This window comes from Carassius gibelio, chromosome A14 (assembly GCF_023724105.1).
Source record: "Carassius gibelio isolate Cgi1373 ecotype wild population from Czech Republic chromosome A14, carGib1.2-hapl.c, whole genome shotgun sequence".
Lineage (NCBI taxonomy): Eukaryota > Metazoa > Chordata > Actinopteri > Cypriniformes > Cyprinidae > Carassius > Carassius gibelio.
Window position 1 is genome coordinate 13,455,411 of NC_068384.1, and position 24,150 is coordinate 13,479,560.

The window sequence follows — 24,150 nt, forward strand, 5'->3', positions numbered from 1 at the left end:
TTGAAATAACTCATTTATTCCTACCAGTGACTAAATTTGTCAATATTTACAAAACTGTCAGTTTACAGTTAACTGCATCATGGTGAGCTAAAAAAGTCCACTAGTTAAGTTAATCCAACTTGATCCTTTGTCTTTTATGGCACATTCGTTGGACGTTATATATAAAATTATTTGAAATGGTACAGTTTATATTCAAATTACACTTCAAGCTCATATTAGACAGGATATGACGACATTCTGTTCCTTAGGCACATCAGAAGGACTCTCAAGTCTTTAAAAGCTTTACCCTAAGGGTTGAGTAAAGTGATTCTGAACTTGTGCGATGTAGCCAATAATAAAAACAATATGCAATACTGAAATCACAATCCGTTGTAAGCTGGTCCTCCACTGCCCTCAGGCACAACCCAGTTGATGTTCTGGCTGGGGTCTTTGATATCACAGGTCTTACAGTGGACGCAGTTCTGTGCGTTGATCTGTAATCTCATGCCATCCCCAGTCTCTAGAGGAACGTACTCGTATACACCTGTGGGAGAGCAGAGACATAATGTGTCATACTGATGAGCCTGTTGATCGTGATTTATTATGTGCAACCAAATGGCTAATTTGTAGGGCACCATTGACTCACTGCTGTGTGCAGCAGAGTGGATTAGTTACATACCAGCAGGACAGAACCTCTGCTCTGGGCCGTCGTAAACCGCAAGGTTTTGGGCCACAGGAACACTGTCGTCTTTCAGCGTCAGATGGGGCGGCTGGTCATGCTCATGATTGGTCCCGCTCAAGGCTACAGATGACAACAGATCAAAGCTGATCTTCCCATCGGGCTTCGGATACTCGATGGGTGCACAGTCTTTAGCCGGCTTCAGCTGAGCAGAGTCTAGACCTACAGAATATTCATTTGTTTACCATTAGAAATAAAATACAAATGAATGGTGACTGAAATCAGAAACCCAGTGCAGCAGTGAACTGAGAGGTAGTCTTGCATAGCAACATGTCTGACTATCAGCATTAAGTCTGGCCCATTCCCGAAGCTAATTCTGTCTAAGAACTGCCTGCTCAGACAGGAAGGGGCCTCTGGCAGGCCACAGTTAGTTCTTTACATACAGGAGCAGGTGAATCTGAAATTAGACCAGAATATACACTTGTGCTCAAGTATATTTAGTTCAAAAGATTATATATTAAAAAAAAAGGATTAGAAACCTCCAAAAGTTTAGAAATGCCTTGGACAAAGTGAGGTTTTGGACGAAATAAGAACATTTATTTTTCTACATTTTGAATTATTAATATCTTATTAAAGGAAATAACACAAACTATGAAAAGTCATCAGAAATTTGCAAGGATTTATGTCTAAAAACCCATGCACTTCTAGTTCTTTTTCAGAATTCCTTAAAGTAGCAACCACGTATCTAAATCTAAATGTCAAGAATTCACTCATATTATATATGATAATATATGTGTGTATATATATATATATATATATATATATATATATATATATATATATATAAAACACATTAAATTATTCAAAGTATCCATTAGATTAAAAATAATCTTTAAATAATTAGCCACTAGCCAATGAAAACTATTTCACTCCTCCTGCCCCCTTTCTTTTACCCTAAAAATATACACATCATTTAAATAAAATACATTGTAATGTCTTTATAGCTCATGAAACTGAATTAGCATCTATTTGCAATGTTTTCCTTGATACAATAATCTAAACTAAAAGCTTTTGATACATTGAAACGTTTCATAAAGTGTTTCTTTGTTCTTCTTACCATTATGTTTCAGAGTCCATGGTTCTTTTCCTCTCAAAAACCAGTAGAAAATTCCAGTGTACATCATCCCTCCGTAGAGCCCAAAGTAGTTATGGAAAGATGGTCTGATGTTCCTCACAGCATACAACTCCTTCCAGATCCAGGACTTTTCCAAAGCTTCCTTATATTCAGGAATATAGAGACCTAACAGAGGGGGGAAAAAAATCTGAGAATCCTGAGAATATCTTTAATCCACTGCGAGTTACACCTCAGCTAATTTGCAAAGATGTCTGGGCTGGCTACCTGCTGTTTCTGACTGCAGGTTCTCGTCTGTGATTTTGCTGAAGGCGGTCTCTGCTGCCAACATGCCACTCTTCATGGCTGTGTGTGTGCCTTTGATCTTGGGCACATTCATGAAGCCCGGACTACACCCTATCAGCATGCCGCCAGGGAACGTCAGTTTAGGAATCGACTGGAGGAGAGATCACGGATGTGACTTTAAAAGACAAAAAGACGGAGGGATTTAAATTGAGAATTTCAAGTCGCTGACATGCCTGAAAACCTCCTTCGTTGAGGGCCCTGGCTCCATATGCTATCCTGTTGCCACCCTCCAGGGTAGACATTATAGAGGGATGATGTTTCCAACGCTGGAATTCCCTGAACGGGCTCAGGTAAGGATTAGTATAGTCCAAACCTACCTGAGGAGACATGTACAAACATATCTGCAGTTCAACATAATAGAGGAACTGTACTGACACTTTGCAAAGCTCCACCCTCCTTGTAATGTTGCCTTACAGAGAGATCAACTGCACTTAATCATCAGTGAACTGACTTTAGCTGTAAAAATGATTCTTTGTTATTGTCCTCTTGCATTATTGACAAACTATTTTCCTGTTTGACACTGTAAAGCTGCTTGGACACAATCAGTATTGAATAAAGCGCTATATAAATAAAGGTGACATTTCTTGACTTGCCTGCTAAGATGAGTCAAGAGAAGGACTACAATGCAATAGTATTTGTGACCAATCAGAATGAGTACCATCCCAGGCCATGATGACATTAGATAAGAGCCCTGCGGAACTCCTCAAGACATTTGGAATTGAGACTATTTTCTGCGAATCAGAAGCATTCCGTAACATGCCTCTTTTAAAAGTGATTGAAAAAAAAATCTATTTTGATATTATCCTTGTGACCCTGACCAAGAACAACTTCAAACTTTGAAAGCCTTTTCATACTCTCTTGCCTATCAGAACATGATGAATGAGGTCAATAATATCCATACAGATCAAAGCATTCGGACAAACACATCAATCCAGAACATTCTGCTTCAAGAGAAAAGCTTCAAAGATGACTCCTGCGATTCCAATGAAATACTTCAGTCAGGGTTTGACCCAGATGCCTCAGGAATAAGATGACTTACAACAAACCCCAGGGCCACCAGTGGTTCTCCCTCATTGAGGTGGTACAGGAAGGACCCTCCATATGTGTTCCTGTTCAGAGGCCAGCCGACCGAGTGCTCCGCCCGTCCTGGGCGCCACTTCTTCTCATCGATAACCCAAAGCTAGAAGAAAGCAGATTTTGTATTAGTATTATTATTTGTATATTAAATATTGTTTATTATGTTTAAAATAAACAGTTAATTAAAAATTGCATCAAGCTTTTTAAAGGGGGGGTGAAATGCTATTTCATGCATACTGAGTTTTTTACACTGTTAAAGAGTTGGATTCCCATGCTAAACATGGACAAAGTTTCAAAAATTAAGTTGTACGTTTGAAGGAGTATTTTTGTTCCAAAAAAAACCTCTTCCAGTTTGTCACAAGTTTCGGAAAGTTTTTTTCAAGTATGGCTCTGTGTGACGTTAGATGGAGCGGAATTTCCTTATATGGGTCCTAAGGCACTTCTGCCGGAAGAGCACGTGCTCCCGTATAGCAGCGCACTGAGAGGCTGAGCACAGAATCACTGATCAGAGCGAGAGCGTCGCGAAATGTCACAGAAGAAGTGTGTTTTTGGTTGCCAGGGCAAGACAACCCTGCACAGATTACCAAAAGAGAAACAGCATTAAGGGACCAGTGGATGGAGTTTATTTTTACAGAGCATCAACGGAGTTGTGCAAGTGTTTTTGTTTGTTCCCTGCGTTTCGAAGATGCTTGTTTTACAAACAAGGCCCAGTTTGCCGGATTTGCACATCGCTTATTTGTTAAGGATGATGCAATCCCAACGAAAAAGGGTCACGATCGTGTGTTGGAACCACATGCGGTGAGTAAAACTGCTTCAAATATCTCTGTGTTGTTAACTTAGCTATCGGCGCGTAAGCACATCAAGTAAACAACATGCGATGTTGTCATCAAACTGCACTTTCCACATGTACAGCTTAAAAAAAAAAAAAAAAAAAAAGACGACATAAAGTGGAACTTAGTCATTTTCCAAAACCGCTAAGCAAATATATACAGTTTCAGTACATACCACTTAGCATACCGCCTTTGCTGATGCTGCTCTTGTTAAATTTCAGCCTCTGGATCTGTGTCACAGCTTCCACATGCTCTCAACGCAAAAGCCTACTGGCGCTCGTGATTCTTTAGCTCCGCCCACACGTCACACCTCTAGGCGCTCGTGTTTTTCCGGGAAAAATCGGTACAGACTAACTTTCCCTTATAAATATAATAAAAATAAAGACTTTTTCAAGATTAACAGGATATTGAGTGAAAACGAGCATTTCACCCCCCCTTTAATGAAAGCAATGACCTCAAACGTGAAAATGAACTAAGTGATATCAATGTTGTCAGTGAAAGAGAAACAGTGAAATCAATCTGAACATGGAAATGTTCATGTATGCAAGTTTAAAAAACCATCCGAGCGAAGGGGTTTTTGTACCTCTTTGAGACCGATCGCATACGTCTGCGGTTCACAGTTCTCCCTGAGATTGAACTGCTTGTAGAGTTGCTTGGCCAGATGTCCGTGGCAGCCTTCGCCAAACAGAGTGACCTTAGCGTGGAGCTCCATGCCTCTTTCAAACACATCCTGGAGGAGTATAACAGCGTGTGAAATGTGGTGTTAATAGCACACGGATATGCTATCTGCATAGCAGAATCACTTTACCCACCGTTACCCTTTTATATTTTCTTACTGCAATATTCCACTGTAGTTCGGAAAGTCATTAAGCCTTGTTGTGAACATTCAATAGACTATTTTAGAATCATTTTTCTTATGAAAATAAAATTACATAAAAGGTGTGTTTTGTTGTGTGCATATTTAGGGCATTTGTATATTCTGCTCTGGAGGGGATATTGACATATATAACTTATGGTGATGACAAACCTTTGGAGAGCCATCTTTACCAATACCAACATCATTGGTTGCAATTCCCTTCACACTTCCATCCTCATGAAACAACACCTGTGTAATAAAAAGAAATAAAGAAAGGATGATACGAGTTTGTCAGCTGTAATGTGACAAGTGTAAAGTGACTTTATCATAAGTAGTCAACTCGCAGTGAAACTTTTTATCTCATACTCGTGACTCTCATAATGTGAATTATGTGATCTTATAACTGCAAATTTTTATATCTCACAATGTGGCTTATTTTAAATATTATTATTTTGATCTATCTCTTTATTACTTTTATCTATAGCAGCTTACAGAACCCTTATAAAGCTTGTCCCTGTCTTTTAACCAATTAACTTTCTATATTCAATGACTTTTTAGCTATTTTTGATTGCTGTGTATTTAAAAAATAATAACTTAATAGAGACTTATTATATACACTCATAGAGTGTAATTTCAAGCCAATCTGAGAATAACTACACAAACACATCACAGAAATGTCTGGGTTTTTTAAAGTTGTATGCACTTCAATGACATTTGTTAAATCACAATTTTAAATCTGTTTTTGGTTTTTACCCAGGTAAGTTCTCATTTAGTTTGAGTAAACTCTTGAGTTTTCAGTCTCTAGAAAATGGGTTGGTTTTGAGTGAGTTCTGTTACCATGATAATTAATGCTACACGGCTATCTGCTCTGGAGCAGGTTTTATTCTGGGTTAGAGATCGCTAACCCAAACTGGACCAATCAGCTGTAAGCAAAGTGACATTTATTGGATACAATAAAGCCACTGCCCTGTATCTCTTGCTTCAATTTAAAGCAGTTTACGGTGAAAGAATTTTAAAGACAAAATTGCCCATTTTTTTGCTGCTAATATTCATACTATATTTATTATAATTATTTGCTCAAACTTTTGCTGCAGTAACAGAGTTTATTCCTGCCTTGTAAATGTATTTAAATTCATTATATTTTTAATAACGACATCCTTAATCTTCAACAGAAAAGGGAATTGTGCCGACTCTTGTGAGAAGTGAATCAAAACTATGCTATTCTGTGTGACTGGCTGTGCAAGCACCCTAGAGTTAATCACAAATTCTAGATCAAGCTCTAAGATGACAGAGAATGTTTATATTGTGCTTTGTGAGCTCGCTGAACCTGATCTAAACAAGGTTGGATATGTTTTGGTGTAATCAACTTTATTCAGTCCACTGATCATCATGTGGGGTTTGGACCTACAAGAACTTCCAGTTAACAATCCAGACCATCATTCACAATACAAATTACAACTACACAAGCAGGCCTTATTAATAAAAGCATTCAGACTGAGGGAAGGCAATCTGACCTCAGCTGCAGCGTAGCCTGGATACAGCTCCACTCCCAGCTCCTCTGCCTGCTCCCCAAGCCAGCGCACAAAATGCCCCAGACGAACTAGGTAGTTTCCATGGTTATTCATTGGAAGCCCTGTTCACAAATTGCATTTAGTAGAATCTATGTGACTCAAGTTTTAAAAAGCTTTAATAGTTTGTATAGGCTACAAAACCATTCAGGACATTGTGCCACATGTAGACCATATCTATTTTATTTTTCGACATTATGTAACTCTCATTGTGTGAAGCTCTTTAACTCTGTAAAGTGGGTCTTATGCACCTACCAGGTAATATTGGAACAGGAATGCGGTATTTTTCTGTCAAAATGGAAAACTTGTCCTCTGTAACTGGAGTGTTCAGTGGTGCCTGTTAGACATGAATCAAAATCAGTGGCCTGCCCATCATGTCCATCTTTTTGTTGTGGTCCATGTGTCAAGTAAGCCAAGGTATAAATGGTGCGAATTGTTGATGCTTGTATGGTTGTGGCTCACATCGATTTTTTTTCCCGATTGTTTTTAAACATGCTTAAAAAAATGTGGGGGGTCAGCCCAATTTTGACCAGTGTATATGCTCTCCCATATTACCAAATCACATACATCATATCCGCTAGATCTATGTATATTATTATAGATCAATGGCTACTAGACGATCCCATATCATGCTGTAACACAGGCACACAGACACAAATCTCTCTAATTGTTTTTGATGAAAGGAATGGCTATGCTGTTCTCTGCTGAATGTGGTCCACTGAAGGTGCTTCTGAAATAAATGAGGGTGCTCTAGCCTTAATGCACATCTATTTTGTGCCATTCATAGCTATGGCACAAAGAGCACTCCCTTTTATAATCACTAAAAAGCTGTCACTCAGTTTAGTATGGAAGCATATGGGTAGCATTATTCAATTTGGGATGTAATATGTAAAATGGCAATGCATTTCTATATTTACATTTACATTTTCCAATACATTTGTGCAACGTTTGGTGCAAAATGAAAATGAAAATTAAATTACATAATTTTCATTTGCCATTTACTACACCAGTTTTAATATGTAAAATGAATATTAATTTTAACGCTTTATAAGTTGCAAAATTAAAATGAAAATGTATTACAGAAATGATTAGATATGTCTAACATGTTAAAGCAAAAACTGTGGCAAAATGATCATTTAAATGCTATTTTTCTTAATTGCATTAACACTCACAGTCAAGACACTTACGATTGCATTTTCATTCGGTGTCCCGCAATGAATGTAGCAAAACTCAATGTGCACATTGAAAATGCATTCCGAGCCGATCACGTTTCCCTGCCCTCGCGCCACGTCAATCATTGTGTGAACAAGGCGGGGCTTACAGAAGGTCAGAGACTCAAGTCTCAAGAAGAGGATTCAATCAAGTGAGACAACATGGACAAGACAGTTGGTCCGTGTATGTTTTGATCATTTCGGTTTATGGCTTCAATATTTCATTCGGACTTGTGGGCGGAGCTGAAACGCTGCTTTCATCTGATTGGTCGAATCGGATCGGTTTTCATCTGACAGCCTTCAGCTGAAATGTCTGAAACTACACTCACTGTTAATTAGCATAATATTTGAATCAGATGTAGCTGGGCACATAATTCCTGCTGCTGAGACCTGCAAATTATTTCTAGGTTGTAGTATTGTATGAATATTGTCCCACTGATAAAAACAGTGCAAATAGTTCTGTCCCTTTGGATAACAGTAAAGTGGAAATAAATATAGTTAAATTTATGAAATAAAATTAAATAGGATTTTTTGGGAAGGTAAGTCTGGCCAGTTATACAAGCAACACGAGTCGGACGAGTCTAAAGATATGAGCTGAATTAGGTGAAACATTAAAGTTCTAGTCTGTGTCAATTACTCTCATAATAAATAATAATAATAATAATAATGTTAACTGTATTTTTCGGTATAAGTTGCATCAGTCCAAAAATACGTCATGACGAGGAAAAAAACATATATAAGTCGCACTGGACTATATGTCACATTTATTCAAGACCAAGAGAAAACATTACCGTCTACAGCCGCGTGAGGGCGCTCTGGGGTAGGCTACAGGAGCACTGAGCAGCATAATTTTAAAAGAGTTAATTTTACTATTTTTATTTAGAAATGTAACTATATTCATTTTTGCAATTATTTATTAATGTCACACACACACATACCTAGTGCCTTATGACTTAAAAGATGAGAGTGGTACATGTTACAGACAAGGAACTGTTCAGTCTATTATTGATTTTAATTTCCACTTCACTGTTATCCAAAGGGACAGAACTATTTGCACTGTATTTATCAGTGGGACAATATTCATACAATACTACAACCTAGAAATAATTTGCAGGTCTCAGCAGCATGAATTTGCCTGATTCAAATATTATGCTAATTAACAGTGAGCGTAGTTTCAGACATTTCAGTGCTTCACTCGCACTGACTCTTATTCTGCCTGAAAGAATGAAAAGACCGAGCTGAAGGCTGTCAGATGAAAACCGATCCGATTCGACCAATCAGATGAAAGCAGCGTTTCAGCTCCGCCCACAAATCCGAATGAAATATTGAAGCCATAAACCGAAATGATCAAAACATAACTGGCCAGACTTACCTTCCCAAAAAACCCTATTTAATTTTATTTCATAAATTTAACTATATTTATTTCCACTTTACTGTTATCCAAAGGGACAGAACTATTTGCACTGTTTTTATCAGTGGGACAATATTCATACAATACTACAACCTAGAAATAATTTGCAGGTCTCAGCAGCACGAATTATGTGCCCAGCTACATCTGATTCAAATATTATGCTAATTAACAGTGAGTGTAGTTTCAGACATTTCAGCTGAAGGCTGTCAGATGAAAACCGATCCGATTCGACCAATCAGATGAAAGCACCGTTTCAGCTCCGCCCACAAGTCCGAATGAAATATTGAAGCCATAAACCGAAATGATCAAAACATACACGGACCAACTGTCTTGTCCATGTTGTCTCACTTGATTGAATCCTCTTCTTGAGACTTGAGTCTCTGACCTTCTGTAAGCGCCGCCTTGTTCACACAATGATTGACGTGGCGCGAGGGCGGGGAAACGTGATCGGCTCGGAATGCATTTTCAATGTGCACATTGAGTTTTGCTACATTCATTGCGGGACACCGAATGAAAATGCAATCGTAAGTGTCTTGACTGTGAGTGTTAATGCAATTAAGAAAAATAGCATTTAAATGATCATTTTGCCACAGTTTTTGCTTTAACATGTTAGACATATCTAATCATTTCTGTAATACATTTTCATTTTAATTTTGCAACTTATAAAGCGTTAAAATTAATATTCATTTTACATTTTAAAACTGGTGTAGTAAATGGCAAATGAAAATTATGTAATTTAATTTTCATTTTCATTTTGCACCAAACGTTGCACAAATGTATTGGAAAATGTAAATGTAAATACAGAAATGCATTGCCATTTTACATATTGCATTGTCATTTTGCATATTACATCCCAAATTGAATAATGCTACCCATATGCTTCCATAGTTTAGTTCATTGCGATTTTGCAAAGTTAAGTAATAATCAGCTCTCTACACTGTACAATTAATCTTCTTTTTTCCTTGTTTCTTTTTTTACATCGTGTCTACATTGTGTAATATGATTTGCAAGCGTACAGAATGATGCGCTGGACAAAACTCTTTGCGGGCAGTGAGAGGATTCTAGCATAAACACCTCTTTCATTTAAACACCCCTGTGGGACATGGCCTGTCCTTGCAAATCACCACATCATTTGCACACTCGTCTTTTAATTTCATTTTCTATCTGAAGCTATATAGCAGCAACATTGAAAAGCTCTATATCTCTGTTTAGGACAAATGCTCAATTGCTGCTGGCCTGCTGTTTAGTACAGTTGTGCTGTGTATCAACTGCTTAAACATGATTATCAGTTTAACTGTCTCGTAATGTGTGCAATGGCCTACGACCTCCCGAGTGTCCGAATTCGCACCGTGTACGCCCGGATTGTTGTGTGTTAAGAGATCATATGTGTGGTACAGTATTGCATGTGTGTGTTTGTTTGTACCCCTCTCTCCTTCCAGTCTGGAATAAGCTCGTTGAGTGCAGTGGGCTCTAGACATGCTCCAGATAACGTGTGAGCTCCTATCTGCGATGCCTTCTCCACCACACAAACTCGCAGCTCCTTCTCATGCTGATTGGCCAGCTGCTTCAGACGGATGGCTGCTGACAGGCCAGCTGGTCCGCCACCGACAATGACAACGTCTGCCTCATCAGCGAAGCGTTCCATTTCTATTTCTGAACATATGAAAATGGACAATCACAGCGTCAATCTCAATTATCTGTTTTTAATACAAAATGACACGACAATGTGTGATATCAACCATGGTTGTGGAGCTTATGAAGCTTCCAGAATACTTTTTGTGCGCAAAGAAAACTAACAAATAATGACTTTATTCAACAACTTCGTCTCTTCCGAGAGTTCGCTAGAGTACCACGATGCATGCGTGTGGTGCTGCTGAAGCAGGAGTCGGCATTCTGACACAAAACCCGGATGCGCTGTGGCTTGTTTACAAGCAGAAAAAGATGCAGCAGAGACTAAAATTAAGAGAAGAGATATTGGGAAAAAATTCCGATATTTAATTTTTCTGCAATATATATTGCGATATGATATCTAATCTAATTTTTTCTTACAAACAAAAATGGGGTGAGCACACTTATTTTAAACGATTTAAACATCGACACCATCGTGTCAACTGATTAATATGCGCGAGGGAGAAAGAGCAAGACAGCGCTCGTGTTGTTTGAAGACGGTGAGCGCGCGGCCGGGGCTCGCTCGCTCGCGCGCTCTCTCTCTCTCTCGCTCTGCCCTGTTAAACTGACAGGACTTAAAAACACATGCAAATGATAAACTTTCACTATATGATGATTAAGCTGTGCAATTTATCTGCAAATCACATCCGTCAAGGACCGGGGAGCAGCCGGCCCGTACAGTTAATGAATAACGGATCAACTACATTGCACATCCTGCGATGTTACTATCATGGATTTGTACATCGCGATATTGATGTTTAAACGAAACATCGTGCAGCCCTAGGTTGAACCAATGATGTCAGATGGACTATTTTATCGATGTCCTTACTACCTCTCTGGACCTTGAACTTGTCAGTTGCATTGCTGTCTATGCATGCAGGGTAAGAAAGTTCATTCATTCATTCACTTTAATTATATAACACTTTACAACTGCACCTGCAGTCCAAAGTGCAGTACAATCAAAAAACACTTCAGTAAAACTTAAAACAAGACACATCCTATTAAACAACAAAGACTAGCCCACCTACTCAAAGGCTAAAGACAAGAAGTCGTTTTTGACTTCAATTTTAAAAGCATTTGAAGATGCGACCTCTCTAAGTTCCTGAGGAAGACTAGGAGCCTCGGCCCTGCAACAGCAAAGGTCTGATCCCCTTTCAACTTAAAATGAGTAGGAGGGACAGTAAGCAATAACTTATTATTGGATCTTAGAAACCTAGGTGCTTGACGAACAGCAATGAGCTCAGACACGTAAGCAGGGGCCAACACATGCACTGCTTTAAAAACATATACAAGAGTTTTATCCTGTAGTTCACTGGTTGCCAAAAGTTCTCGGGTTTTAACAAAATATATATTTTGTTCCGAATATGAATGGGTTTGGAATGACATGAGGTAATTAATGACAGAAGTTTCATTTTTGGGAGAACTATACCTTTAAAGTCTTCAATTCTTTAAAGCAGACTTGAAAAGGAAAACAGAGGGTGCTAATATAATATGGAGGGGTACGGTATGTAATATTATAAATCATTATTGTATATTTATAAATCACACAGACTATGGTATTTTATGGTAAGTTTATTTTAAATATAGAGAGAATAACATACATAAATCAAAAATAAACAGTGAGTGAAATAAGTATTTGATCCCTTACCCACCGGCATGAATTCTGGCTCCTAAAGATTGGTTGTGTGCCCATGTGGAACACAGATTAGTCCTGTCACTTTAAGAAGTTACCCTTAATGTCAGCTTGCTAGGTGTATAAGACATATATCCACCCAATCTGTCTCTTCTATTCAAAAGAATTGGAATGTAAGGGGTTCCATTCCATTCCAATCCAAGGAAGGGGTTGGTAGGGGATCAAATATTTATTTCAGTCACCGAAATGTAAATCTAAAATTTCTAACCTTCATTTATTTTTTATTTTTTTTCTGTATTGTTTGTTTGATATTCTGTCTCTATCTGTTAAAATAAACCTACCATAAAAATTACAGATCCCTGGGCAAACTTACAAAATCAGAAGGGGATCAAATAAATATTTCCCCACTGTATATACAGTATTTTCTGCAACAGAAAATGTTTTTAAGCCAGTACAAAATTGGGACAGAAAAAAACTGAGACAGACTAAATCCAGAAGAACTGTGGCAACGTTTCCAAGACACCTGAAGAAACCTGTTTCAGTTTTTTTCTTACTCTTGTAATTCCAGACAGACCGGATAACCAACACAATGAAAATATTACGGTTTAGAAATCTTTTCATTCGTGACAATCAACTTTTCTATGACTTCTCCCATTTTCTTTTGATTGTATTGTACTCTTGCCGACTTAAAACAAATTTATTCTCTCTTAAATAACAAGATTATCAGTCTTGTGAACAAAACCCAGAATCTGAAATGATGTCTGTCCTATCCCATCACGTGTGTTCACGCTCACCTCTAAAGAAAGTACAGTGAAGAAACAGTTAGCACAGAACTGACCTTCCCATCGTGGGTCCTTATCTCTGGGGTACACAGTGTAATGAGTGGTAATACGTGGCACAGTGGAGGAGGAACGCTGTGTGGAGTACACCTGAGGAGCGACATGCCCCACTTGAACCGCCTTCAGTGTACGTATACACCTCCGTGCTTCAAAAATACAAATAAAAGGCAAAACAATTAGACCAGAAACAGAACAAGACAAGACAATTCCCATACAGTTACACAGTAACTTAAATGTCAGATCAACCTACAGTTTAGTATTACAAACACACTGTGTACATACATATCAATACAATTAATCAAAATTAAATGGATCAAGAGTATAAACTATTACAAAATCCTCCCTTAGGTAACAGGCCAAATAAGGTACTCTTCTAAAAGAAGCAAACCGACTTGTAGGCTTAATGTATACAGTCTATTTAATGCGTGTACACATTATTAATGTGACAGAAGGGCACATACACTCTGACCGATATTCGAGTGACCTTTGCCCTACTTTCCCTGTGAGCCGAACAGCTGCAACATTGTATTAGCTAACAAACAGATAAATCTACAATTCAAAACATGAATCGATGCAAACGTGGGTAATAACAACTTAGTAAGAGACTTAACATGCTCTCAGGTTTATAGCAGCAAATGTTTACAACATTTAGTTAACGTTTCGCGTTACATGAAAGAGTGACAGTAACGTTACCTTGAAGGGAATATCTACAGGCTGGAAACATTTATGGAGCTGAATGTGCTATTGGGAACCTGGTCAAGTGCTCCCCGTTGTTTTCCAGGTTGAGTGTGGGCAAACAAATATCACCCAGGTTTACCGTGTTACAAAATAGGTTTCATAACAACCTCAAGTTGAACAGCGCGTCTGGAGCAGACTTGGGTCTGGAGGGCAGCTCAGAATGACGTCAGAAAAACGCGCCGAAGAAAAAAATGAATGAGAGTAATTCGGTGCTCATGATAGCAATAATAATAATAATAATAATAATAATAATAATAATAATAATAATAATAATAATAACAATAATAATAATAATAATAACAATAATTATATATATATATATAATTAAGTTTAGCTGTCAGGTATTGTTTGTTATTATTTAATTGTGTATTTATTTATTTGTTTGTTTATTAATTTTATTTTATTACTTTTTTGTAATTGAGTGTAGCCTATAGGTGTTGTGACCATATACATAATAAAGACATAATAAAGTATTTATTTAAGAGCAAAATCTGAATACAACAAAACTGCATTATTTAGTATATAAAAAGGCTTATCGCAATAGAACAATATAAATTTCAGACAAAATACATAACATTCCAAGAAACATCATTACATAAAATTAAATAATAATATAACTAAAATATAATTACATCAAATTATATAATATTAAAAAAATTAAATAGTTCCAATGCCTTTTTATTTATTTATTTTATTAAGAATATCTGAGAAATGTATGAATAAATTATTTAGCTAATTGTAAAGTATCTGTATGTCTATGGTACACATTGGTGAAAACAGTCTGGTCTTCAGCTGCTTCTTGAAGGATGTGATGGTCTCAGCAGTTTGGAGGCTGGCAATTAATTCCACCGGAGAGGAACAGAGATGATGCAGGTTTTGGAGAATTACCTTTTGTTGTTGTTGTTTAATATGTATGTATGTTTGTTTATTTATTTATTAGGCTATTTTTGACATGACAATATAGAGCTCATTTAGAGACCCTAGCTGGCATGAGAGAAAATTATGTATACACTTGTTGTAGTATTGAAATAAACAACGAAGAGTCCAATTTTGAGGACATTTGCATTTATATATATATATATATTTTTTTTTCATTGTGGCTTTATTTAATTATTATATTTGAATATATTTTTAAAATGTAATTTATTATTTTAATTCTGTGATGGGAAAGCTAAATTCTCGGAAGCCATTACTCCAGTCAAGTGTTACATGATTGTTGAGAGACTAGGTTTCTTAAGGTTTCAAATATATTGACAGGTTGCACAAGATTCGCCCATAAGTATGGCAAGCTGTCAGTCAGTGGAGATCTGTTTCTGTTAATTAGTGTGCAATAGGGCAGAGGTTTTCACCACTCTGCATATTTTGTGTGTCTCCTTTATTTAACAAACCAGATTCAGATCATCAGTTCGTTAGGAGAGAGATCCATGAACTGAGTGTGTCAGATAAGAGATATATACAGAATGTACATAGCCATGGGTCCCCAGGATCAGGACTGAAAACCATTGTAATATGGTTACCTAGTTTGTCTGTGACTGTCTCTTTAAGTGTGTGTATGGTTTGATCTGGCTTGTATTTTTAATCCAACACATTCGAGTCTCCAGAACCAGGCCTGTGTTTGAGAGGACTTTCTTGATTCAGTGTAGTAACTTGGGTCTCTCTAATGGACTGTGTAGAGCTATTTCTGTTTTACTGTTTCTCTTTTCCACCTCAAAGAAGAACAACACGTCCTAAATGGTGATAAAACACAATAAGCCATATGACCAGAGTATTTTTTAATCACTAAGACAAATAAATGGGGAAAAAAGTTATTAAATGAATTAATATGGGCTACTGGTCATTTGGACTTATTTTTATTTTAAACGAAACAGTAATGATTAGTGAATAGCACAAAATGTATGTAGGAGAAATGTGTTAAAAATAGAGATATTACCATGTGAATCACATCCTAATAACGTCATTAGTCTTGACGCCTATAGCACAGAACATTCTCCAACATGTGAATCATTTAGAAACTTCTACTTTTAGTGGCACATGTGACTTTGGCATGAAGCAATATAACAACATCTTCACAGACAAACATTTTCTGATATAGTGAGTTGAGAAAGCACTGCATTCAAATATTGAAAATTGAAATACCCAGAATGTTTTTTTTTTATTTTATTATTTTATTTTTTTACATTCATAAAATTAAAAGTAATCTCTGAAAATGACAAAAAAAAAAAAAAAAAAAAGCAGGATTTTTTTAAGGGGAAACATCCCCAGTTCAAGACCTTTTATTTATTTTTTAAATTGATGATCACAGTTGTAAATTAGAAATTTGTAAGGGATATAATATTGGAACACTGTGAGAGTGCCACTAATGGTGTTTTATGAATAATTAGGTGACTGATCTGGGGCCCTAAAGCAGAGTCATCCAACATAAAAGCCTGATATCTCAAGCAGAAGTACATGTAAACTGCTCAGAGGTCATTATATTAATCAAGTTTTTTTTTTTTTTTTTTTTAGCTGGGCGAATCTCACAAAAACATATCAGGTCATATTTCACCCCAAAATAAAAATGTACTATATTTCCATTCAATATTGCATAAAGATAATCATATCTTAGGACTATAAACATTTTCAAGAATGTATTAAAATTAAGATATATATATAATTCTCAATGTTCTTAAAGACGATAGTTAATCTTATTACTTTGATATATTTTTATGTTTTTTTTTTTTTTACTATATTACATCATTATATTTACAGTTTAAATCTTCATTGTTAAGTACTGTCATGATATATATATATATATATATATATATATATATATATATATATATATATATATATATATATATATATATATATATATATATATATAGATATATGTGTGTGTATATAATTTACTATCCCAATTACTTTTTATTCCAAGTAACAATGCTGCAAATAAGATTTGTTTGCATTACAGAGATAAAAACTGGAGTAGAAAACATAAAAATAATTTCACAGTGCAAAAACCTTCAAAGGTCCTAAATATAGCTTAATTTTCATGAAATAGTTAATATATATATATATATATATATATATATAGACTCTATATGCTCATGCTCACTGACGTGCGAAATTCATCCCAATATATCTTTTTATATTACTCTCTGAATGAAGATACCATTGTGCAGGCAGACAGACAGTTTCAGATAAAAATATTCAAATAAGGATGAAGTAAATTATGCATGGGTTTCTATTTGTACAGTGAGTTATTTCCATAAAAACTGTACACTAAACATGGCCCTACTGATGATCCAAAAATAAAAACAAGGCAACACTGAGTGGACATCTACACTGTGTTCCTCCTGTGGTTTTGAAAGAGAACAACGTTTCAAATGACTGACAGATATGACAGCTCTGTAATGCATTCACACGTCACAGTTTCAGGAATGATATTTCATATGGAAACCGAAGAGCTCCTACAACATCTGTTAAGAGCCTGGATAGAGCTTGAACCATGTTTGACTAGATAAAAAATACTTCTATACAATATATATGTACATTTTATACAAAAAGCAGCAGGTATTTACATGCTACACACATTTTCAGATAGACAAGAAACACATCTTAAACACTGAAGAGCTGAACACAGTACTAACACTGAAAAGACATATTGTAAATAATTACAACAAATGGGCAAAAGTCAAACGTGTAACACTTACTGATGGCAAAACACTAATTAAACACTTTTATTATTCAACTGTGTCTTTATTTTCTCTGTCATTACAGACCCTGTGGATGAGTCACTACTTGTAAACAAACTAAGCCTTATCAATGGCTTATCAATACAATACAATCAAATGAATCGTACTGTTATGTCCCTGTTAAAAAGATTAGCTTTGCTGCCCACAGTAGCATGTTGTCTTTTAAATGCTAGTGTGCTGCTGATGCCTCTACAAGGCTTCTTGAAAAAAAGATTATGCCATCACTTACTCTCTGTTGTACAAATGTGTTGCTCTGGTTCTTATGTTTCCTGTTTTTTTTTTTTGCCAAACAGTGAAAGTCAATGGAGTCCAGATGTTTCAATAACAAAACACTACATATATCCTTTTTAAGTTTAATGCTTTTGGATCAGTGGTATTTTATTATCACTACTATATATATATATATATATATATATATATATATATATATATATATATATATATATATATATATATATATATATATATATATATATATATATATATATATATATATTAGTGTTTTTAGTAAATAATTAGTATTTATATATATATTTTAGTTAAACTAAGTACAAATTTGAATTTTTTCTTGGAAACTAGTTTACATAAGTTTATTTATTGTTATTTAAATTAGTTAATTCAGTAACACATTTTAATTAAAAAAAAATTCACAGATTTAATTTTAGTTAATAACAACAATAATAACTATTTTGGACCTCACTGACTTTCACTGTAAGAACAAAAACAGCAGAAATGTACTTTTGAAAGATAATTTTGAAACAACATGAGGGTGGAATGAAGTAATGACAGAATTATGAGTTATTTGACTGAAAAATCCAGCAGCTGTCCTTTGGTAAACCACACAAACCAGCATTAACCAGCATTAACCAGCAAGTCTTTTTTCAGCAAACGTCTGGTTTTTGTCTTTGTGTTCTTTGCATTTTCCTAATAAGCTCCCAAACAAACACACAGTCAGTCATCATTATATGCAGTGCATCATTATCATCCCTGCTCTGAGTGGGGGACATTCATGTAAACATCCACAAACGTATATATATATATATATATATATATATATATATATATATATATATATATATATATATATATATATATATATATATATATATATATATATATATATATATATATATATATATGCCCTGTCGGAATGAGCCCATGGCTGTGAAGTGTGAGGACACCATCAGACTACTTCATGTCCTGATTGACCCCTCCACAGGAAGTAACTGGGAGGTGTTGGACGTTTCAGATGGATGCGCTAGGTAGTTCGGTGAGCATAGAGTTTGGCTATTTTCTTGCAGAGGCCACATCTCCTGCCACGTAAAGGAAGGCAGATGAGCCGGGTGGCTGCTGAGGAGGGGTCTCCGCTGCCTGTAGTTGGACCATAACTGCAGTAGTGTCTCTTTGAAGGGCCGCGTGGTCAGCGTGTATAAGATGGGATTGAGAGCGCTGTTGATCGGCAGAATAAAAATGACAACCCACGAGCTGATGGTTCCTGCAGAGGGTTCATTCAAGAAGAGTAATGGGGAGAAAATTATTCATTGAGTGATGATATCATGTAATTTCTTGCTGATTGTTTTTCATTGAAAACTCGTTTTGGACAAGGCAGTCCACTTTCTCAACTGCCTATTAATTATCTCTGGAAAATCATGAAGAGAATAGGAAAACTATGATCTTTCAGTGAAATGTCTTTGAAAAATATAGCTTGAATTCAGCAATCATAATGAAGCATGGTGTCATTTGCCCAGCCATTGTCAAATATTATGTGGATGGAAAGAGCATTCAGTGGGCCTCATTCACTAAGCATGCTCACACGTGGATTTGTGCATTAAATCTCTGTATAAATGTTTTCAAACAAATCAACATTCACCACAATCACAAAAGCTGATTCTAAATATAGGGACAGCTGTAACCAAACATACACAAAACACATACTCTGGGGGGCCTAATAATCATGTTAAGCTGAATTGTTTTACTCCTGTGCATGCAAATACAAAATAAGCAGTGTAGAATAAGACCCTATGTTTTTGAATACTGAACATACTATGACAATTCATCCCAAAAATAAAATGTTATTTATTAAATGTCATTATTTACCATGTTATTCAAAAACTGTATGACTTTGTTTCTCCAGTGACACACAAAAGGTGCATTTCTGAATAAAAAAAGCACCATAAACGTAGTCCACATGACTTGTGCACTATATTCTAAGACTTCTAAAGCCATATGATGATATGAAGTCGTTTGTGAAAGGAGTGAACAAATCATTGAATCAAATCTTTTCAATGAATCAGGTGAACCAGTTCCAAAATCTGTGTGAAAGATTTATTCACAAAACTCTTAGTGTCCAGTTTCAGCACTTCAGTTACTTTTTGAGTTTCTCACGCAAAGCTACAAGTCATAACTTCAGATGACTTGGAATATATAGCAATAGGAACTATGTTAACGACAGTTTTATAGTGCTTGTTTTGCACATTTTTTTAAAGGTTTAAAGCTCCAGCCATCATTCATTGCAATAATATGCAAACAAATGATCAGTGAATTATTGGAATTATTGGAAAATGTCTCTTTTTGTGTTTTACAGAATGAAGAAATACATATAGGCCAGTAACAATGTGAGGGAGAGTAAGTAGTATAAAAAATAAAGTAAACACTGAAGTACATAAAAATGCTAAATCACTATAGCTGAACAAAAAATATTGTTTCAGCTCAATATAAGACTCATCCTTAAAGAAATCAACGGCCCTGAAGGCTTTAAATGGCCCCATGACACACTTACCAGGTATTTCAACCTCCATAAGCGAAAGGATCTTGAGTATGAAAATGGGAATCCAGCACAACGAATCGGTGATGACAATGGAGAAGAAGCGCTTGGCAATGGTCAGCTCTTTCTTAATGTGGTTGCTGTATTTGGTCGTCTGTGTTCCTGTTCTCTGGATATTGTAAAACATGCTTCCATAAGACAGCACGATGATGAGAAAAGCCACCAGATTGAGACCTAATTGGAAACAGGATATGTTTTTGACAATATATATAGCACTGAAAAGCATTCATCGACGTGAAGGATGACCTTGTTACAAAACATAAACACCACAACAGTACACTTTCAGGTCAAGAAAGATCAAGTTATTGTTGAGATGATTGGTCTTGCTGGAAACCACCACATTTCCTCAAAGCCCTCAGTCCTCTTTCCCATCTAAACTTAGACCTCTCAGTGTGACCTCTATCACGCAAACAAATTGAACACACTCAGAGATAACGATTTCCTAATCAGGAACAAAAGAGTCCAAAACAACTCCTACTGCTTTAAGAACAGGAAAGTTAACCACTTTTGAAGGAGGAATTCTAATGCCTCAAATGTTAAGAAAATTAAAAGAGTGCAAAATTGACCACACAGTTATCCGACTGTCTCAGTTCCAGACATACTATTGATTTTTCTCTATAGGGAATCACGATATACTTAAACCAGACCAATCAGCCCTGAGATGATCTCAATGTCTCCTAAATGCATACATTTAATTTAATGAAAATATGGTAATATTCAACGCTATCTCACGACCAATTCATACGTATTTTATGAGGTGGCTTATTCGTACGAATTTGTACGGCCTCACTCGTACGATTTTATACGACCCCAGTGACGGTTCGGTTTAGGGGCGGGGTTAGGCGTAGGTCATTCGTACAAATTCATACGAATTGTGCAACTCGTAAAATACATACGATTTGGCAACAATAGTATGAATTTGTATGAGTGTGGTCGTACGAATTCGTACGAATAAGCCACCTCATGAAAATTTATGAATTGCCATGAGATCGGGTTGTAATATTTCACAATATTACTATTATTTGTAACTGTTTTTTTAACCTAGTAAATACAGCATTGGCGGGCATCTTTTTTTTATATCTAAAAATGTATTTATTTCAAAATATTCATACATAAAACTACATAAAATTAAAGACACTTAAGGATGTATGAGTTGAGTTGTTCTGAAATGTTGAATTGACTGACTGTGGCTTCAATAAAACATATACTATTAATTAATGACCTCAGAGCTCATGGTAGGTCTGTCTTAAATGATTTAACAGAATCATTAAAAAACTTTTTCTACAGAGAAAATGACTGGGATTTTTAAGGCCAGAACCTGCCTGTTGTGCATTATTGTCTAATAGAACATCTTTTGAACACGATTAAAGGATTCTCACATACCCAGAAAGATCACAATGGAGTAGATTTGTGCTCCGAGGGTCTCTGGCTGTTCAGAGTGCAAAGGGAAACACACGCCATTGGTTCCATAGAAGTTTCTGAAGACCCCTTTAAAGACCAGAGGGAGGAAAGCAATAACAAAGCCCAAGAACCAGATGACCACCAAAATGGTAACGGTGCGTCTGCGGCCGGGGGTCAGGTATCGGAACGGGTAAACGATGCAGATGTATTTCTCCAGGGTGAGGTAGGTGAGAAGCAGAACTGACACCTCAGTGGAGAGCATGGCTAGAGATCCAATCACCTGACAGGGTACACTATCCATCCAGGCCTGAGCGTGTCTGTTATACTCGCCCCGGAACTTCAAGTCATACGCTCCAATCATGAAGAGGTAGACACCCATCAGACCGTCTGCACCTGTGTAGTAGAGAAAGAGCTTGTAAGCTACACTTTTTATGAGTTACAAGTATATTTACTGTAATACTGTAATATATATATACATTATATAGCCAAGTACATCTTTGAGTTTTTCAGGCTTAGAATAATTTTTTTGCATTTACAAGTTACTATGTATAATTAAAACTCTCGATGAAAACTGACAGCAGGCTGAAAATCAAAAAGCCTTTATTACCAGTCTTGCACTTTCCACATCTGACCCATTTCCCCCCTCCAGGGTACTATAACTGAGAGCATTTCTCACCCATAGACTTTTAACCGAGAGACTTTACCCATGACTGACACAATCACATGAAAACAACATTGAGCAATAAAGGCACAATCATCTACTGGGTAATAGTGGGGTATTTAACACATGGCATAATCTCAGCATGAGCAGACCATGCCAGAGGCTGACAGTGGGTCTTAATGATAATCAAAGTGTCTTAAATATGCAATTTACATGAACAGCTCAGTGGGGAGACTCGTACTGAAGTTTCCCAAGCAGAAATATAGAGACTGTCGCATAAGAGACTGGTTCCAGCAACATTGGTACTGACCCCAAACTTTTAAACGCTGGTGTGTGTGTGTGTGTGTGTGTGTGTGTAAATAAAATAACACTAATAAAATGCATTGTATAATTATATATTTTTTTATTATTATTAAATAATAATTAAATAATATAACTCCCTTGACTTCACATAGAAGCACACATATTTTTCATTCTCATTCATAAACAACTCTTTGGTTACCTTATAATTTATGTTAGAATTTAAATATAAAATGTAAAAATGAACTGTAAATGTTGCTACATGTAAGTGTGACATCTACACATCAAAGTAGACACTGAGTAATTGTTTTTCTATGTATTCTGAATGAGCTTCCACTCATTTGAATCACCCCCGGCAGCACTCGAATACAGATGCCCAGTGCACAACATTGATATCCGCTTATTTAGCCTATTTCTAAGAGCAGAAATCACAGAACTGCTTTTTATTTTATTTTTTTCTATTTCTTTTGAGAGCAGGCAGCATTTTCTTTGTTCAGCAGTGGTCAGTTTACAGGAAGCAGAACACATGGGTGAATTTCATGCAATAACAAGCAAGACATGTGGCAGCACTTCAGTCAAGAGTGAACACTGTCAGGTAAACGCATGCTCTGAGCTGCCTTTAGGCTATCAGTCTGTTTCTCTAGAAGGCACGATCGACTTGCAGAACTAGAACAGACACTTAACTGCAGTTTAAAAGATGAGATTTTTTTCTCATCCTAACGAAAAAGCTTGAATTTCCAGTTAAATATGCACAATCATAACATTTTTAAATATATCCATGACAGCTAAATAATATTTTAAAACAATGCTATATGTAAAGAAAAAAGCACACCAAAAAAAAAAAATAATAATAATAATGCATAGAGAGATGCATTAGACTAATTATGTGTGAAATTGCTTTTTGCATCATCATGGAGATGATAGGTAGCACACTGCAATCTCAAACACAGCATACAGTGCTCCAAAATTAATTCAGACACGTAGTCACACTTTAAAATGCCTCTGTATTAGATGCAAAATATCATCTTACAGCATAAAGAGATGATGCACATGGCATGGAGCTTGTTCTCAGAGCGAATGTAGGATCTCATGCAGATCACAAAGATGTTGCCGAAGCATGTCGTTGCTGAGACCACCCAGACGAAGACACGCAACACGATGTTGGCCAAAAGGTCCTCGAAAGATGAGATGCCATCAGTATTGGGCTTGCAGCTGCGGACGTGAGGCGCATAGCCACAATACTGGAACTTTTTAAAATAGCTGA

General features: G+C 36.2%; 2 protein-coding genes across 2 annotated transcripts in view; both read right to left on the minus strand.

Annotated features, from left to right (window-relative positions):
• On the minus strand, positions 1 to 14,134 carry LOC128027567 (electron transfer flavoprotein-ubiquinone oxidoreductase, mitochondrial). Its single transcript, XM_052615296.1, has 13 exons — positions 13,922 to 14,134; positions 13,228 to 13,374; positions 10,512 to 10,741; positions 6,722 to 6,803; positions 6,413 to 6,531; positions 5,070 to 5,147; positions 4,626 to 4,772; positions 3,175 to 3,315; positions 2,309 to 2,452; positions 2,058 to 2,226; positions 1,776 to 1,958; positions 659 to 880; positions 1 to 523 (listed from the first exon to the last, which is right to left on the minus strand). The coding sequence occupies exons 1-13, from the start codon at positions 13,950 to 13,952 to the stop codon at positions 360 to 362; spliced, it is 1,857 nt and encodes a 618-aa protein (XP_052471256.1). The 5' UTR covers positions 13,953 to 14,134; the 3' UTR covers positions 1 to 359.
• Positions 14,135 to 18,850: 4,716 nt separating this feature from the next.
• Positions 18,851 to 24,150, minus strand: part of LOC128027126 (relaxin receptor 1-like) — a 40,188-nt gene continuing 34,888 nt past the window's right edge. The window contains exons 15-18 of the mRNA XM_052614433.1: positions 23,917 to 24,146; positions 21,908 to 22,318; positions 20,480 to 20,698; positions 18,851 to 19,195 (exon numbers count right to left, since the gene is read on the minus strand). Coding sequence (XP_052470393.1) covers positions 18,894 to 19,195; positions 20,480 to 20,698; positions 21,908 to 22,318; positions 23,917 to 24,146 — 1,162 coding nt within the window. The 3' untranslated portion in view covers positions 18,851 to 18,893. The remainder of the gene's footprint in view (positions 19,196 to 20,479; positions 20,699 to 21,907; positions 22,319 to 23,916; positions 24,147 to 24,150) is intronic.